The sequence below is a fragment of the Canis lupus genome, chromosome 15 (assembly GCF_011100685.1).
Source record: "Canis lupus familiaris isolate Mischka breed German Shepherd chromosome 15, alternate assembly UU_Cfam_GSD_1.0, whole genome shotgun sequence".
Lineage (NCBI taxonomy): Eukaryota > Metazoa > Chordata > Mammalia > Carnivora > Canidae > Canis > Canis lupus.
Window position 1 is genome coordinate 15673964 of NC_049236.1, and position 18745 is coordinate 15692708.

General features: G+C 47.1%; 1 protein-coding gene and 2 non-coding genes across 13 annotated transcripts in view; 2 read left to right on the forward strand and 1 right to left on the reverse strand.

Annotated features, from left to right (window-relative positions):
• The first annotated feature begins 4596 nt into the window (after positions 1 to 4596).
• Positions 4597 to 4712, forward strand: LOC119869452. The gene has a single exon (XR_005371011.1). It is a non-coding gene; the product is annotated as a U5 spliceosomal RNA (small nuclear RNA).
• A 5721-nt stretch (positions 4713 to 10433) lies between these two features.
• Positions 10434 to 18745, reverse strand: part of ARMH1 (armadillo like helical domain containing 1) — a 49307-nt gene continuing 40995 nt past the window's right edge. For 7 of the 11 annotated variants that reach the window (XM_038558292.1, XM_038558288.1, XM_038558297.1 and 4 more), the window contains 6 exons: positions 11696 to 11836; positions 11512 to 11584; positions 11295 to 11424; positions 11128 to 11205; positions 10806 to 10887; positions 10434 to 10626 (listed from right to left, as the gene is read on the reverse strand). In XM_038558292.1, coding sequence (XP_038414220.1) covers positions 10448 to 10626; positions 10806 to 10887; positions 11128 to 11205; positions 11295 to 11424; positions 11512 to 11584; positions 11696 to 11836 — 683 coding nt within the window. In that variant the 3' untranslated portion in view covers positions 10434 to 10447. Of the gene's footprint in view, positions 10758 to 10805; positions 10888 to 11127; positions 11206 to 11294; positions 11425 to 11511; positions 11585 to 11695; positions 11837 to 18745 lie in introns of all 11 variants that reach the window. The other 4 variants (XM_038558293.1, XM_038558296.1, XM_038558295.1 and 1 more) reach the window with 4 other exon arrangements.
• On the forward strand, positions 14550 to 14662 carry LOC119869454. The gene has a single exon (XR_005371013.1). It is a non-coding gene; the product is annotated as a U5 spliceosomal RNA (small nuclear RNA).

An 18745-nucleotide genomic window follows, 5' to 3' on the forward strand; every position in this document is an offset into this window, starting at 1 on the left:
CCCTGGCAGCCTGCCCGCCCCCTCTCCCTCTGCCTGCTGCCGCTCCGCGCGGAAGGCGGGCAACCGGAACCCTCCCGCCGGGCGGACGGGGGTGTGGCCAGGCGGGTGGGCGGGCCTAGGCGCCGGAAGAATCCTGCCGAGACTACATATCCCAAAAGGCCGTGGAGGGCGCAGTAATGGTGAGGGGCGGGGTCGCGAAGCCAAGGGACCCGTAGGGAGTTATTAGACGGCTGCTGTTGCTGCTCCGCTCCGAACCGACCGGCCGAGACGCTGCGGGGGGGGGCTCCCCCGCCCGCGCCTCGTCTGCGTCTCTGCACTGGAGAAACTTGAAGATGGAATAGGTATGAAAGATTTTAGGGAATTAGTTCTAATTTACTGAAGTATAATAATGATGCCATGATTATGTGAGAGAATATTCTTATTCTTGGGAGATGCATGAAATACTTAGAGCAAGAGAGTCATGATGTTTGCAACTTTTTTTTTTTTTTTTAAGATTTATTTATTCATGGGAGACACAGAGAGAGAGGCAGACATAGGCGGAGGGAGAAGCAGGCTCCATGCAGGGAGCCCGATGTGGGACTCGATCCTGGGACTCCAGGATCACGCCCTGGGCCAAAGGCAGATGTTCAACCGCTGAGCCACCCAGGTGTCCCATGTTTGCAACTTTCAACTAGTTCAGAAAAAGTAATGAAGAAAACCAGGATGTCACTCTAAAATGTGCCTCTTTGACATAAGAATTATTTTGAGTTGAAGCCAATTATGAAGCAGCATATACAGAAAAAGTTCTCTTTACCCTTCCCCTTTCTGCCTAAAGCCAGAATATCAATTTTCCTTTACTGGGGGGACTCTAGACCCTTACCCACCCAGTAATGGCACCAGAGGAATCTGCAAACAAGCTTTAACTCCATTAGCCTCCCCGTCCCCCCATATATTTATCTTCCCCGGGGTTTCCTGTTCTTGGAGCCTAAAACTTTTTTCCTTTGTCCTGTTATTTCTCTACAACTTTATCATTCTTTGTTCAAGATGCTATATAAGCCCAAGTTCTGGCCACCTCTTTAAGTTACTAATCCTTAAAATTTTCCCATGTATACAGGAGATACACATGTTAATGCACTACTGTTTGCTTTTCTCATTACTTTTTTTTTTTTTTTTAATAGGTTCCATGCCCAATATGGGGCTTGAATTCAGGATCCTGAGATTGAGAATTGAGAATACATGCTATATGTGTTAACTGAGCCAGCCAGGCACCCCCACCCCTCACCCTTTGCTTTTTTAATCCATCTATTGTTACAGAACCCCAACTGAGAACCTAGAAGGGTAGAAGGAAAGAATATTTTTCTTCCCCTATAATAACATACAAATAAGCTAAGGGTGAGACGGCACAATGTTAAGAGATGTTGAATTAGGTTGGTTGGTATATAGGTGGTTGCTATAGTAGTCCTTCAACCTTATTGTCTGAAATTTTTTTTTGAAATTTTTCATAACAAAAGTGGGGGAAATTATTAAATGGAGCGGATAAGATAGTGAATGAATCTACACTGATAATCTGGGATGCCTGGGTGGCTCAGTGGTTGAGTGTCTGCCTTTGGCTAAGGGCATGATCCCCGGGGTGTTGGGATTGAGACCCACATCGGGCTCCTTGCTTGGAGCCTGGTTTTCCCTCTGCCTGTGTCTCTGCCTCTTTCTGGGTCTCTAATGAATAAATAAATAAATAAATCTTTAAAAAAAATACTCCCGGGATCCCTGGATGGCTCAGCGGTTTGGCGCCTGCCTTTGGCCCAGGGCGTGATCCTGGAGACCTGGGATTGAGTCCCACGTTGGGCTCCCTGCATGGAGCCTGCTTCTCCCTCTGCTTGTGTCTCTGCATCTCTCTCTCTCTCTCTCATGAATAAATAAAATCTTTTTAAAAAAAATCCCCAAATTGTACCAATGTAAATGCATCCACAGTGAAGGTTCTTTAAGGGGAAACTCAGTGGGAGCTATCCATTTAGAATAAAAATCCCATTTGTTGTCTTGGGCTGCGGGAACTTTTTTTTTTTTTTTTTTTAAGTTTATTTAAGTAATCTCTGCACCCTAGGTGAGGCTGGAACTGATGACTGGAAGATCAAGAGTCACATACTCCTACAACCCAGCCAGCCAGGCATCCCTTTTCTTACTCTTATAATGCACTTTCATCATTTTTTAATGTTTTCAGTGCATTATTGTGATTCCAGTATCGTTAAGCGTTATATTAGTTTCAGGTGTACAGTATAGGGATTCAGCACCTCCATAATCACCTGGCCCTCATCACAGCTCCTTAACCCCCATCACCTAGTTCACCCATCTCTCTGCCTTCCCCCAGGAAAATTTTATTTTATTTTTTATTTTTTTTGGAAAATTTGTTTTTAATGAAAAGATTTCCATCAGAACTTTTTCTGAAACAAAAGCATAGGGTGAAGTTGTTTGGTCGTGGTTTTTCATTATATTCCAAAAGGAGAATGTGGTTGGAGGGCCAGCCGGCTCTTCCCACCCCCTACCCCTCTCCCCATTTTCTTCTTCGGCTGGGAGAGGAGGAGCCCCTGGGCCCGCGGGGACTACCCAGGGAGAGGGGGAAGAAGCCCCCAGGGGCCGGGGTGGGTGCCCGCCGTCTAGGTGGGGTCCTAGCGGAGGAGGGGCGGCTGCAGGGCGCGGGGAGCCGCAGGTACGGCGGCTCCGGGCGATGCCGACCTGGCGGAAGGTTGAGGGGTGCGCGGGGGGCGGGAGGCCGGCGGGCGGTCGTCCCGGGGCTGCGCACCCGCACCCGCACCCCGCCTCCCGGACCTGCCCTCCGCTGACCTTGGGGGGCGGGGAGAGCAGGCGGAGGGCTAGCCTGGGATCTCTGGCCTTTCCAGAAAGGGCTCTGGGGCTCCCCGCCTCCGTAGGGTGCCCGCCCCGGCCGCGGGCTCCGTGCCCCCCGGGACCGCCCTGGGCGGCGCCTCCCCTCGGCCCGCGGGCCTCACCACCCCCTTCCCGGGACTGCCCCCTGCTCCCGGTTTTCCGCCAAGTGCTCCCGCCGCCCCTCCCGCGGCCGCTGCTCCCCTGCCCTCCCCTCCCGGCATACTCGCGGCCTTTCCTGCTGGCTCTCCCCGAGGTCGCAAAACTTCTCGCCTCCAGAACCTCCAGGCGTTAGCCCGAGCAGGCGCTCGGTGGTTCTCGCTTCAGCTGCATCAGAATCCCCAGGGGCGCCTGGGTGGCTCGGGTCACGACCCCGGGTCCCGGGATCGAGTCCCGCCTCGGGCTCCCGGCAGGGAGCCTGCTTCTCCCTCTGCCTGGGTCTCTGCCTCTCTCTGTGTCTCTCATGAATAAATAAAATCTTAAAAACAAAAACAAAAACAAAACAAAAAAAACAACCCTCGATTGTCGACACAGACACTTGGGTCCCACCTCCTCCCCCAGTTTCTGACTTGGTAGATCTGGGATGCGGGTCGATCATTTGCGTTTCTAACACGTACCCAGGTGTATTTTCTAGAATTTCATAACAAAGTACCACAGACTGTGGGGCTTAAACCACAGAAATGTGTGGTCTCACAGTTCTAGAAGCCTCAACTAGTCACACCTGGAATGACCCTATTTCCCAATAAAGTCATATTCTGAGAGACTTCGAGTTAAGACTTCAAAAGACGAATTTGGGGAGGCACAATGTAAAGATTTTATTTATTTGAGAGAGAGGAGGAGAGAGCGAGCGGGAGCAGGGGCAGAGGGAGAAGCGGACTCTCCACAGAGCAGGGAGCCTGGAGGAAGGCGATTCAACTCGTAACACCAGTATCGCAGCTGATGCTGATGCTGATGCTGCTTCAGGAATAAAGAGCTTCCGTTGCCCCCCCCTTCCCCTCAAGGTAAGTGCAAGCTCTTTGCTTGGCCTTGAAGGCCCATCAAAATCTGGTCCTTGCCACTGAGCCTCTTGCCTTTCTCTACCTTGTTCGTCCTGCTTATGGGGCTGCCCTGAAGGCCCTCATCACCCGCCTCTGGTGAATCCTTTCATGCTTGGCCCGTGTGTCACTGAACATCGTGCTCACCACGCGTACCTAAGACCCAGCACAGGCTTTGACACAGTGTTCAATACATTTTTGTTGAATGAATGTATGAAGACAATGATATTCAAGAATTTTTTAAATTGTTTTTTATTTCCAAAAATTAAAAAAAAAAATCGATTTTAATTCAAGAGAAACTTCACCTTGGAGTGCCAATTGTAAAACAAAATGAAAACAAAAAACCAAAAGGAGACTTTCTGGTTGGACCAGGCGTCCGATTTCCTGCCAATCTGGCTTCTGCTCTGCCCCCTGGCGGTGGCTCTCGGCCTCAGCGGGGAAAGGAGCTTGGAGGAATTTCCGGCAACCTGGGGCGGGTGACAGCTTCATTTACATACCCACAATGCATTGCACCCGGATTATTACTTATTTTAAAACGGCTAGATTTTTCTTTTTCTTTCAACTTTTTTTTCCCCTCCCAGAAAGGAGACTGCCGTCACAGGATTGACTGAGAGAAAGGCAGAAGTTCCTGGCTCTTTTGGATAAATAACTACCATTGCTGATTTAGGAGTGACAGTTATCCGAGAGCTGTATGAGCAGGACCGCGGGCATACTCTGGTTTCTCTTCAGATCGTATAAATCTTTCGCCTTTTACTAAAGATTTCCGTGGAGAGGAACAATTCTGAGTGTTTACCCAATTTTTTGAGGCCTTGCGCTTGCAAGGCTTATTATCGCGTGTGAAAAACAGACCTTATTTGTGTTCTTTGTCCCTGCTTGGCTTTCAAAAAAAAAAAAATCTTTAAGTAGTTGTTCTGTTGTTACTAAGTTTTTTGTGTGTGGCGTTTGTGATATTTTAAAGTTAAAACTATATGCCTCTGTTAAAGTGTCTATTCCGAGCTTTGATCTAGGACCCTGAATTTGAGGTTCCTATCATATCAGTTTCTGCAGTTAATAGGAGGTCTCGTTTTTTGGCTTCTCTCCTGCACGAAAATCTTCCAAAATAGACATGAAAATAAGGTATGGTTTGGGGATAACTGTGGAAATCTTATCGCTATTTTAGATGTTAGTAGTTGGATAGATTTTATTGCTGCTGCAACAAGAAACTACAAACTTTGTGACTTTATGTATATTGGTTCTCTTACAGTTCTGGAGGTCCGCAGTCTCCAGTTAAGGGCAGGGCTGCCTTCCTTCTAGAGGCTTTAGGAGAGGATGTTTCCTTGCTTCTTTCAGCTTCTAGAAGCTGCCTGTCTGTGACCCCTTCACCACCCACTCCAGCCTCTTGCTTCTGTCTTGTCATCTTTTAGTTCTAACTCTGGATCCTCCTGTCTCTCTCTATAAGGACTCTTGTGATTACCTCTGGCCCACCTGGCTAATCCAGAATAATCTCCCCATCTCGAGACCCTTAATCACACCCACAAAATTCTTTACACCATGTAAAGTAACAGATTCACAGGTTCCAGGCATAGGATGTGGACATATTTGTGAACCATTACTCAGATCACCAAAATAATATTGTAATTACGTGGAATGTCCTTATTCTTAGTAGAAGCATAATGTGAAGTATTTAGTGACGTGTCATGATACCTGAAACTTTTATTTCTTTAAAAAGTATTTATTTATTATAGCCATAGAGAGAGAGGGAGAGACACAGAGGGAGAAGCAGGCTCCATGCAGGGAGCCCGACGTGGGACTTGATCCTGGGACCCCAGGACAGGTGCCCTGGGCCAAAGGCAGGTGCCAAACTGCTGGGCCACTCAGGGATCCCCCTGAAACTTTATTTTTTTTATTTTTATTTTTATTTTTTTTTAAATTTTTTAATTTTATGATAGTCACAGAGAGAGAGAAAGAGGCAGAGACACAAGCAGAGGGAGAAGCAGGCTCCATGCACCGGGAGCCCAATGTGGGATTCGATCCCGGGTCTCCAGGATCGTGCCCTGGGCCAAAGGCAGGCACCAAACCGCTGCGCCACCCAGGGATCCCTGAAACTTTATTTTTTAAAGTAATCTCTACCCTGGATGTGGAGTTTAAACTCAGGATCATGAGATCAAGAGTTGCACGATCTATCGACGGAGCCAGCCAGGTGCCCCAATAACTTCAACTTTCAAATGGAGAGAAAGCAAATGTGTCCAAGAGTGATAGGTATATAGGTATTGGTTGTATTTTCCTTTCAACTTTGTTATAGCTCTGAACTTGTAAAGAGTGGGGAAAATATGTATTAATTTCATGTAGGATGTTTTAGATATTTATATTATATTTAAGATTCAATTTTAAGAGTTCCATTGTTGGGATGTCTGGTGTCTCCGTGTGTGATCCCAGGGTCCTGGGATCGAGTCCTGCATCTGGCTCCCTGTGAGGAGCCTGCTTCTCCCTCTGCCTATGTCTGCCTCCGTGTGTCTCTCAGGAATAAATAAATAAAATCTTTAAAAAAGGTTCCATGGTTCCAATTTTAGTATATGTGCTGCCAAAGCGAGCACAAAAGTTCCATTGTTTTTATTAAATTATGGTCACCTTATCAGAAAAGACCCCGAATAGCCAGGGGAATTTTAAAAAAGAAAACCATATCTGGGGGCATCACAATGCCAGATTTCAGGTTGTACTACAAAGCTGTGTTCATCAAGACAGTGTGGTACTGGCACAAAAACAGACACATAGATCAATGGAACAGAATAGAGAACCCAGAAGTGGACCCTGAACTTTATGGTCAACTAATATTCGATAAAGGAGAAAGACTATCCATTGGAAGAAAGACAGTCTCTTCAGTAAATGGTGCTGGGAAAATTGGACATCCACATGCAGAAGAATGAAACTAGACCACTCTCTTTCACCATACACAAAGATAAACTCAAAATGGATGAAAGATCTAAATGTGAGACAAGATTCCATCAAAATCCTAGAGGAGAACACAGGCAACACCCTTTCGGAACTCGGCCTCAGTAACTTCTTGCAAGATACATGCATGAAGGCAAAAGAAACAAAAGCAAAAATGAACTATTGGGACTTCATCAAGCAAAGACGCTTTCGCACAGCAAAGGATACAGTCAACAAAGCTAAAAGACAACCTACAGGAATGGGAGAAGATATCTGCAAAAGACGTATCAGATAAAGGGCTAGTTTCCAAGATCTATAAAGAACTTACTAAACTCAACACCAAAGAAACAAACAATCCAATCATGAAATGGGCAAAAGACATGAACAGAAATCTCACAGAGGAAGACATAGACATGGCCAACGTGCATATGAGAAAATGCTCCGCATCACTTGCCATCAGGGAAATACAAATCAAAACCACAATGAGATACCACCTCACACCAGTGAGAATGGGGAAAATTAACAAGGCAGGAAACCACAAATGTTGGAGAGGATGTGGAGAAAAGGGAACCCTCATACACTGTTGGTGGGAATGTGAACTGGTGCAGCCACTCTGGAAAACTGTGTGGAGGTTCCTCAAAGAGTTAAAAATAGACCTGCCCTATGACCCAACAATTGCACTGTTGGGGATTTACCCCAAAGATACAGATGCAGTGAATCACCGGGACACCTGCACCCAGATGTTTCTAGCAGCAATGTCCACAATAGCCAAACTGTGGAAGGAGCCTCGGTGTCCAACGAAAGATGAATGGATAAAGAAGATGTGGTTTATGTATACAATGGAATATTACTCTGACATTAGAAATGACCAATACCCACCATTTGCTTCAACGTGGATGGAACTGGAGGGTATTATGCTGAGTGAAGTAAGTCAGTCGGTGAAGGACAAACATTATATGTTCTCATTCATTTGGGGAATATAAATAATAGTGAAAGGGAATATAAGGGAAGGGAGAAGAAATGTGTGGGAAATATCAGAAAGGGAGACAGAACGTAAAGACTCCTAACTCTGGGAAACGAGCTAGGGGTGGTGGAAGGGAGGAGGGCGGGGGGTGGGGGTGAATGGGTGACGGGCACTGCGGGTTATTCTGTATGTTAGTAAATTGAACACCAATAAAAATAAATTCAAAAAAATTATGGTCACCTTAGACCAGTGGCTTCCAGATTTTTGGATTTTCTGATTATTAAAGTTTCCAAAAAATTTCTGGGGTACTTTTTTTTTTTTTTTACCATCATTCTACAAAACAAAGAGCATCTGAAGAATAAAAACGGGCACTTCTTTAAAACAGAAAACCCCTTTAGCTTTATGTAAAGCATAACTACATTTTGTTAACTTTTCTCTCAAAGCCGGGTCGGTTTGAGGGAAACGCTGGCCCGCCTTAGATTAACAATATCAGGGCCGGTGATGCCCTCCTGTGGCCACTTGGGGAATTACGGCTTTCTGATTTCATTTCCTCTGATTTGATGGACAATTTCCTCAGACCTCAGTCATTAACATGGGCATGGCAGGCATTATTCTCAGTGTTAGGGATGTTTTGTAAGGAACAAAAATACCCCTGCCCTCGTTGAGCTTATGTATACATACAGGTGGAGAGACAGGCCATACACAAATAAAGTAATAAATGTGTTTGGGGGGAAAATAGCAGCTTAAGGGACTTGAGGGCCAGAGTATAGGGAGTGGTAATGTAGGTTAGCCCTCATCGAGAAGGTAAATTATGTATAGAGTTGCAAGGAGGTGAGGGGGTTCACCATGTAGCTACACCGCTGAGGTGAAAGGTTCTAAGAACCATGTAGTTATGCTCTCCAGTGAAGGGGAAAGAAGTAGGAGACAGTTCAGAGGTCACAGAAGACTAGATTGCCTACAGTCCTCCCTGCAGGCCACAGGAAGGACTTTAGCTTTACTGTTCCTGAAATGGAGAGCCATGTATGATTTTTTTTTTAAGATTTTTTTTTTTTTTTTTTAATTCATGAAAGACACAGAGACACAGGCAGAGGGAGAAGCAGGCTCCCTGCAGGGAGCCGGATGTGGGACTTGATCCTGGGACCACAGGATCACAACTTGAGCCAAAGGCAGATGCTCAACTGCTGAGCTACCCAGGCATCCCTGTTGTTTTTTAAAATTATTTATTTATTTTTATTTTATTTTTTTTAAGATTTATTTATTTATTCATTCAGAGAGAGGAGAGGCAGAGACACAGGCAGAGGGAGAAGCAGGCCCCATGCAGGAAGCCCGATGCGGGACTCGATCCCGGGTCTCCAGGATCACACCCCAGGCTGCAGGCGGCACCAAACCGCTGCGCCACTGGGGCTGCCCTTATTATTTTTTTTAAAAGATTTTATTTATTTATTCATGAGAGACACAGAGAGGGGCAGAGACACAGGCAGAGGGAGAAGCAGGCTCCACGCAGGGAGCCTAATGTGGGACTCGATCCCGGGACTCCAGGATCATGCCCTGAACCAAAGGCAGATGCTTTAACCGCTGAGCCACCCAGGTGTCCCGTCCCTGTTGTTTTTTAAAAAAGATTTATTAATGTATTTGACAGTGACAGAGCACATGTGCACAAGCAGGGAGCAGTCTCTCCACCGAGCAGGAGCTAGATGCTGGGCTCAATCCCAGGGACCCAGGGATCATGACCTGAGTGGAAGGCTGACTTAGACTAGAATCTAAGTTTAAAAGACTACCCTACTGCTATATTGAAAAGGGAATGGGGTAGAAAGACCACTAGAGGACACCTGGGTGGCTAGTGGTTGAGTGTCTGCCTTTGCCTCAGGTCATGATCCTGGGGTCCTGAGGGTCCTGGGATTGAGTCCTGTATAGGGCTCCCTGCGAGGAGCCTGCTTCTCCCTCTATGTCTCTGCCTCTCTCGAATAAATAAAAACGTTATGAAAGAAAAAAGAAAGAAAGAAAAGAAAGACCTCTAGAGTAGTCTAAGTAGTGGTGGGAAAACGAAGCAGGAAAAATGATGGTGGCTCAGGCTAGGGTATCAGCAACAGAGTAGTGAGATTATGGCTGGATTCTGGATGTACTCGGAAGGTAGAGTCAACAGACAAATGGATACAGATGTTGAAGAGAGACATTAAGGACGACGCTATTTCGTTCGGAGTCGCAGAGAGGATGGGTCGCCATCAGCTGCGTTGGGGAAGGCGGGAGGGGATCAGTTCAGTTTTGGCCGCAGAGAAGTGGAAATATTTAACCGGAAGTAGAAACGTGGGAGTCACTGGCATACAGATGGCCTTGAAAGCGGAGACTGGATGAGATCACCAGGGTAAAAAAGTAGATAAAGAGCGTCAAGGTCACTTCAATTTGAAAGCAGCTGGGTTGAGAGAATGAATCAGCAATAGGGAGTGAGAGGAAGAAGCAACCAGAGGGAGGGGAAAGAGCGGGTGGCCGTGGTCTCCCGGGAGAGCCAGGGGCCGGTGGGGAGCAGGGGGAGGCTCGCCCCAGGCCGGGCCTTAAACCTTCCGGGCTGTCGATGTTGCTTCCCTCTGCACCCGCTTTCCCCCTGCTGAGCAGAGGCGCCCCAGCCCTCCACAAAGCTCTCATTTCCCCCCTGCCCCCACAGAGAGGACAGACAGACAGACAGCAAGACTATTTATTGAGTCCTCGCCAGCCGGCAGCTCCCCCTGGCCCCCCGCAGCCTCCCGCCTGGGGCCGGTGGAGTCGCGGTGAGCGTGACCCCAGGGCCCGCCTGCCGGGCTCCCTGAACCGCGGCCCCGGCCCCTCCGGAAGGCCCGCAAGGCTCCGTCACTCCTTTCCTTCCGTATCTTCCTTCTGGAAGTAGGTGACGTAAGCCGGCCTCTCGGGCTCGTGAGCGCCGCGGTGAAAGCTCGAGTTGCGGTGGGAAACGCCGCTGAAGCACAACGCTGCGGGCGGGGCGCGGGGCGCGGGGCGCGGGGCTGAGCCTGGGGGGCCGCAGCTCCTGGCGCCGGGTCCCCTCGCTCCCCACTCACCTTTGGAGACGTTGACTTTGTTGGCCGCTAAGATGTCCGCCTGAATGCTGTCTATTTTCATGTACAAGTCCTCGGCATTGCTCTGAGGACGGGAGCCAGGGGCCCGAGGCAGTGGGGGCTCCTGGGCTGCGGGGGGCGCGGGGCGGGGCTGCGGGGGGCGGGCGGGGCGGCGAGGGGCGTGTCCGGGATGCGGGGGCGGGGCTGGGAGGAGGGGCGGGGCGAGGGGTGGGCTGGGGAGGGGCCACCGCCCGGGGCGAGGCCACCGGGCCCCCTCCGAGGCGGGGGTCCCGCGGGGTTCCCGCTCGGGGGGCGGAGCACTCACGAGGAAGAGCTGATAGAGCCCCTCTCCCATGGACCTGCGCACGTGCTCCTCCACCACCGGGAACATCTGCACCAAGTACTGCGGCGGCGGGCGGGAGGGTGACGGCTCTGCGCCCGCCCGGGGCCCGCCCGCCGCCCGCCGCCCGCCGCCCGCCGCCCGCCGCCCACCTCGAGCGTGAGGCTGGCCTGCCGCTGGCTGTTGCTGTGGTCCGTGTTGCCCATGGCGGCCATCAGGCTGTGCACCACGCGCTGGTGCAGCAGCTCCTCCGCGACGCTCGTGTTGCTGCGCGCCAGGACCCTGCGCGGGGAACCGGCGGCGGCGACCCCTCGGCACCCCGCGGCGCTCCTGGCTCGCCGCCTCCCCCCACTCCCGCTGCCCGCTTACCCGATGGCCTTGGCCGCCGCGGCCTGCTGCAGGAACACCGGCAGGTGGGCGGTGAACTGGGGAACCGAGGAGTCTGGTGGAGGCCCGGGGGCGGGAGGTGTGAGGCGCGAGGCCGGGCTCCCCCAAGCCCAACACGCACCCCCCTCCACCCCCCTCCGCGACCTCAGGCCGAGCCGCTCCCTACCGTTGAGGATCTTGGGCTGCGGTTTGCTGGTCTCCTTGACGGACGGTATCAACAGCGCCACGAGGCCCTTGAGCAGCGCCTGGCACACGTCGTAGTTGACCAGGTCCTTGATCAGCTCGATGGCTGCAGAAAAGCAGAAGCCTGGGGAGGCCTGACGCTCCAACACGCCCCGTCCCCACCAAGCAAGCCAAGACGCCCTTGAACCGAGTCTCTTCCCTTTACCTGCATCCCCTTCATGCACCTGTCCTAGCACCTTTTACTGGCCAGAACCGTGTGTGTGTGTGTGTGTGTGTGTGTGTGTGTGTGTGGAGAGCTGGGCAGGCAACATCTCAGTTCTGCCGTCCTCTGTCTGGGGCTAAAGAGGAGGAGGGGGCAGAACCTCATCCCCCACAATCAGCCCTCGAAGAACTAGGCGCAGAGGCAGGAGGAAGCGCTGGGTGGTGAGCCTACCCATCAAGGAGGCTTAGAGGCTGGCAGGGCCGGAGGCCCCTCGGCGGTGGCTCAGGGCAATCCTGGTGTCCTGGAGGTGGGAGCAGCTAGGTCTTCAAATGGAGAAAGGATGGGCAAAGACCCTGGGTGAGAGGGAGACAGAACTAGTGGGTGGAGGACGTGTGGCAGGGAGTGAGAAGGGTGGAAACAGGAGAGGCTGCGGTTTGGAGAAACCTTCACCTGGGTTCTCCACACAGCAGCCCATCGAAGGAAGAGCTGAAAAGAGATTTGAAAAGAGGTTTGCTTTGCAATAACCCTGTGACCGTTGGCCCATTTTAGGTTTGAGGGAACGAGCCACAGAGGTAAAGCAGTTTGGCTAAGGTCCCACGGCCAGGATAGGGGTGGAAGCAAAAGGCAAGACTTGGTTAGGGATAGGGAGGGGAAGGGAACTAGAATTTATTGAGGTTTTTCTACAGGTACTTTCCAGGCATTCACTCATTCCGGCATTCACACAGCCTTGGAGCAAATCTGCACCCAACACCTATTGTGCCAGGTGTACAGTGTGGTGTTCTTCATAGGGGTCAGGCTGCGGCGGGGGGGGGGGGGGGCCTGGGAAGGTGGGGGAAATGGAATATTTTTGCAGAAAGGAATCACAGAGAGGCCGAGCTGGAAGGGGACAGGGTGAGTTGGTATATGCTATTGGAAGACAGGATGTGCTGTTCCCCTGCACAGGAGACAGCCCCCCCCCCTCCGCTGACCCCCAGGGGAGCCAAGACTTCAGGAAGGCTGGGGTCTCTGACTAGGTCATTTGCATACCAGAACTCACATAGACACCTGGGAACTATTACCAGTATTATCTCTTCAAATAATGAAAAATTAACCTTTTATTTCCTTGTCGGGGAATTTTTACCCAGTAAGGCTATGCTTGAGATAATTCTCTGCAATGGAAGAAAAGCTTTGGTGGGCAGGTGCAAAGGCACGGCAAGCATAGGGGGATCAGCCCGTATCTGGAGCGGTGGGCATAGGGCTCCCCTGCATATTTTGTTTCTTTCCACTTTATTTTTTTTTCTTTCCACTTTAATTTGGGCCTTTAGTTTTTTTTTTTTTTTTTTTAATTTTTTTATTTTATTTTATGATAGTTACAGAGAGAGAGAGAGGCAGAGACACAGGCAGAGGGAGAAGCAGGCTCCATGCACCAGGAGCCCGATGTGGGATTCGATCCCGGGTCTCCAGGATCACGCCCTGGGCCAAAGGCAGGCGCCAAACCGCTGCGCCACCCAGGGATCCCAATTTGGGCCTTTAGTGTAGCTGCTGAAGGCTTTTGTGGGATGAAGCACGAGAGAATTGGTAGTGAAATTTTTGGAGGCCTTGCTTAGGCGAGGCTAAGTGTTGAGTGTCTAAAAGACAGATGCTTGGCTTGTGAAAGTGTTATTAGGTTCCTGATTTAATGCTTAGCGAATAACTAAGGTTTTTTTTTTTTTTTTTTTTTTTTTTTATAAGATTTTACTTATTTATCCATGAGACATGCAGAGAGAGAGAGAGGCAGAGGGAGAAGCAGGCTCCAGGCAGGAAGCCCTATGTGGGACTCAATCCCGCTGGGTTTTGTTGTTATTTTGGGGTGTGTCTTTTGCAAGCTCAAGGATGAATTAAGAGAGAACCTAAGTTTGGGTCGCCATATGGATTAGGGGCCCAGGCTTCTTAGGGCCCCCAGAGCCTTCCAGAGTTGGGCAACACCTTTAAAAAATATTTTTAAAGTCACTAATTATTGTCCTATCATGGAAATGCTTTTTTTTTTTTTTTTTTTTTTTTTAAGGACTCATTTATTTAGAGTACACGTGTTGGGGGCGAGGGGTAGAGAAAGAGCATCTTTCAAGCAGTCACCCCACTGGGCGAGGAGTCCGCGAGATCATGACCTGAGATGAAACCAGAGCCCCACCCTAGCCAGCTGAGCTACCCAAGCGCTTTTTCTTTTCTTTTCTTTTTTCTTTTTTTTTCTTTTCTTTTCTCTTCTTTCTTTTCTTTTCTTTTCTTTTCTTTTTTTTCTTTTCTTCTTTTCTTTTTTCTTTTCTTTCTTTTCTTCTTTCCCAGGCACTCTTTAAACAATGTTTTGGAAAAAAAATAAATAAACAATGTTTTGGGGTCCCTCACACTCAAAGCAGTGGGTGGGGCAGGTTGTGAACCTTGCACCACTGTCCGCCAACCCTAGCATCTCATCCAGAGGGCACATTTGCTTAACCAGGGTGCCAGCCTCGATACTACATTTAGGTTTAAAACTGCACATTTCCCTGTTTACTTGGACCAACTTACATCTTTTCCCAAAATTCCTTTCACAAGTTTTTCTAGCAGAGTGGCGGTAGCACAGGAATAGACACCAGTCTTGGGGAACTGCAGTCAATTGTGGAAAGAGTGGCAAACATAGCTGAGTATACTCTGGTTTCTCTTCAGATTGCATGTCTTGCCTTTTACTAAAGATTTCCATGGAGAGGAATATTTGTGAGTTTGTCTTATTTTTGAGCTCAAAGGAAAAGTTTCCAATGTTTCATCTATTAGGTATAGGTATGGCATTTGCTATAGTTTTCTGTAGATATCTCTTATTGGACAGACATTACATTTTTTTCAGACTTTTTTCCTATTATGATGATATATGTGCATTCCAAGATGACCTATTATCCTTAGCATATGCTGTTAGATTTAATTTGCTAATATTTTGGGTAGGGTTTATGCAGATTGGTGTATAATTTCTCTTTTTCATGCTATCATTGATGGATTTTTATATTAAGATTAGGCTAACCTTAAAAAAAGATTAGGCTAACCTTAGAAAATGAATTGGGGTTTGTATTCTCTTTTTCTAATCTTGGGAAGAGTTTGTGTAAAACTAGAATTTTATCTTGAATGTTTGATAGATTCTCTGAACTGATTTTATGGAAAAAATTACTGATACATTTTCTTTGTTGGTTAGAGGACTATTTGTGTTTTCTCTTTCGTCACAAGTCCATTTAGTAGGTTATAATTTATAGCACTTTTCATCTACATTTTCAAGCATATTTTAAAAAGTTCATTATATCATCTTTTTTTTTTTTTTTTAGATTTTATCTGTTTATTCAAGAGAGACACAGAGAGAGCAAGAGGCAGGCTCCATGCGGGGAGCCCGATGCGGGACTTGATCCCGGGACTCCAGAATCATGCCCTGGGCCAAAGGCAGGCGCCAAACCACTGAGCTACCCAGGGATCCCCATTATATTATCTTTTTTATCATTTTAATGACTGTAGCATCTTTAGTGATGTCTCCTTTTATATTCTTCATATTGATTATGTGACTTTTCTCTTTTTGCCTCAAATCCATTTGCCCCCAAGTCCCATTGAGGTAACACACACGGATGCCTGCTTGTGCAATGGTGTGCACTACAAAAAGAAACCCTGATCTCAGAGAACCTGAATGTTATAGTCAGTAAGCATGCCTGCCTTTTGCTCTAAAGGGGGAAATATCTTTATTTTCCAAAGCTGTTTGCTCACCAACATCCTAAAAAAGACAGTCTGGGACAAAGAGCAGTTGGTATTTCACTTGAAAGACATGCAGAAATGTGACAGATCTGTAGAGAATTGTCTCCTAGGATCATTTTTCTTTTGGTAGTAGTAATCCTTCAGTAAACATCCTTGCCTTTTTCCTGAACTTAGGGACAAAACACTCAGTGTTTCACTATTAAGTATAATGTTAGCTGTAGATTTTTTGGTAGATGCTTTTTTATCAAGTCGGGGAAGTCCTTCTCTAGTTCTATTTTCTTTTCTTTTTTTTAAATTTTATTTATTTATGATAGTCACACAGAGAGAGAGAGAGAGAGGCAGAGACACAGGCAGAGGGAGAAGCAGGCTCCATGCACCTGGAGCCTGACATGGGATTCGATCCCGGGTCTCCAGAATCGCGCCCTGGGCCAAAGGCAGGCGCCAAACCGCTGCGCCACCCAGGGGTCCCTAGTTCTATTTTCTTTAGGGTTTTTATCATCAATGGGTGCTGACTTTGTCAAATGCATTTTATGCACTGATTGACATAATAATATGAGTTTTTTTCTTTAGTCTGTTAATTTGGTAGATTAAATTTATTTTTTTTGGCTATTGAACCAGCCTTGCATTCTTGGAATGAACCCCAGTTGGTCATGATATATAATTCTTTTTATATATTGCTGAATCCTAATTGCTAATCTTTTGTTAAGGATTTTTGCCTCTGTATTGATGATGGATAGTGATCTGTACTTTTCTTGTACTGTCACTGTCTGGTTTTGATATTAGGGTAATACTAGCCTCATAAAATTAGTTTGGAATTATTCCCTTCCCTTTCTAGAAATATAGAATTGTGTTCTATAAATGTCAATTACACCCTGCTGGTTGATAGTGTTGTTGAGTTCTATATACTTGGTGATTTTTCTTTTCTTTTTCTTTTTCTTTTGTAAAAATTTATTTTAAGTAGCCTCCTTGCCCAATGTGTGGCTTGAACGCACTAACTGAGATCAAGAGTTGCATGCTCTACTGACTGAGCCAGCCAGGCACCTCTACTTGCTGATTTTACTAGTTGTTCTATACATTGTTGAGGGAGGGGTATAGATGTCTCTGTAATTGTAGATCTTTCTTTTCAATTCTCCCATTTTTGTTTCACATATTTTTAAAGTGTCTTGTCAGCACATATGCATTTAGGATCGCTTTATCTTCTTGGTGGACCTATCTTTTCATCATTATATGATGTCCCTCTCCATCTCTGGTAATTTTCTTTGCTCTGAAGTCTACTTTGTCTGATATTTCTTTCTAAGATTTTATTTATTTATTTGAGAGAGAGAGAATGAGCACAGTGGTGAGGGAGGGGTAGAGGGAAAGTCAGAAGAACAAGCAGACTTCCTGCTGAGCATAAAGCCTGACATGGGACTCCATCCCAGGACCCTGGGATCATGACCTGAGCTGAAGGCAGATGCTTAACTGACTGAGCCACCCAGACGTCCTTAGCTATAGTATTTTTAAGTTTGAGAAATTCCATCTGGTTACTTCTTAAATCTATTATGTCACTTTTTATAACTTTTTGTTTCCTAAAGTTATTTACCAGATTTTTTAAAACTTAGTTTTTGAGGGACACCTGGGTGGCTCAGCAGTCAAACGCCTGCCTTTGGCCCAGGGCGTGATCCTAGAGACCTGGGATCAAGTCCCACATCGGGCTCCCTGTGTGGAGCCTGCTTCTCTCTCTGCTTCTCTCTCTCTCTGTGTCTCTCATGAATAAATAAATAAAATCTTAAAAAGAAAAACCCTTAGTTTTTGATAGGTGGAAGTCTTTCTGAGTCAGTCACCTTCTAGTCTACTGGTGTGCATGATTGTCTTATTCTTTGTGTTGCCCTTGTATTTGGAAAATTATTTGTAGGAAAAAACTGCAGGATGGAGATACTTTCTTCCAGAGAGCATTGTCCTTTCTTTCTGTCAGTCACCTGGGCACTAACAGTTCTGAACCACTTTTGTCTAAGTTCAAGACTTGAAGTTTCCTGGACCACACAGGTGTTTGTATAATCCATGCAAGGTCATTTGAGGGCTGGCTTACTTCTGGCTCATCCTTATCAGGAGGACGTTGTCTTCTGGGGTCCCAGCTTAATGTATTTATGCTTGAGGTATCACATCTCCCACCTGAGACAGGCCAATTTTTCTTTTACAATTCTTTTTCCTTTTAGATATTTATGATATGATGGGAAATATTTTTTTTGCCCCTGGTTCCTAACACACATCTTCTAAAAACCCATGGAATCTCCAGAATGTGAAGAGATGTGAAGAGTATCCTTTATATGTCAAATGAAATAACTGGTGACTGGAAGCCTCTAGATGGCATTAGGATGGGGGCTAATCAGTAGAAAGACCAAGGAGTGATTACAGGATTGGAATGTTCAGCTCAATCCCCTGACCTCTGGGGAGGGGAGAGGGCCTGGATAGTGATTTAATCATGAATAGCCAATGATTTGCTCATCAATCATTAATAACCGTGCTTACACAATGAAACTTCCTTAAATACCTTGAAGTGATAGTTTCAGAGAACTTCTGGATTGGTGAACACATTGAGGTGTGGGAGGGTGGTGTGCCTGGGGCAGTCCCCAACCCATACCTTGCCCTATACATCTCTTCCATTTTCTTGTTCCTGAGCTGTAGCCTTTATACTACACTGCTAATAGTAAGCAAAATGCTTTCCTGAATTTTATGAGTTGTTCTAGTAAATGATTGAAACTGAAAGGAAGGAAGGAAGGGTTACAAGAACACCCCTGGCTTTGAAGCCAAGTGGGACAGAAGTATCAATAATATGGGGACCCAATACTTATGACTGGCATTTGAAGTGAGTGCAGTTTTGTGGTGCTGAGCCCTTAATCCTGTGGAGTCTGAAGCTGATTCTGGGTAGTTAGTGTCACAATTGAATTGAAGTGAATTGTAGGATACCCACTTGATGTCTGCGGAGACCTGGACAACTGCTTGGTGTGGAAACCTATTTGGTATTAGAAGTGCTGTGAGGAAAAACAACTCAACATCAAGCCCTCCAGAAGGAGGACTGATCCAAATTTCCTAGTCTACTATTATTAGGAAAAAGAGTTTTTTCCACCTAACTATTGTTAC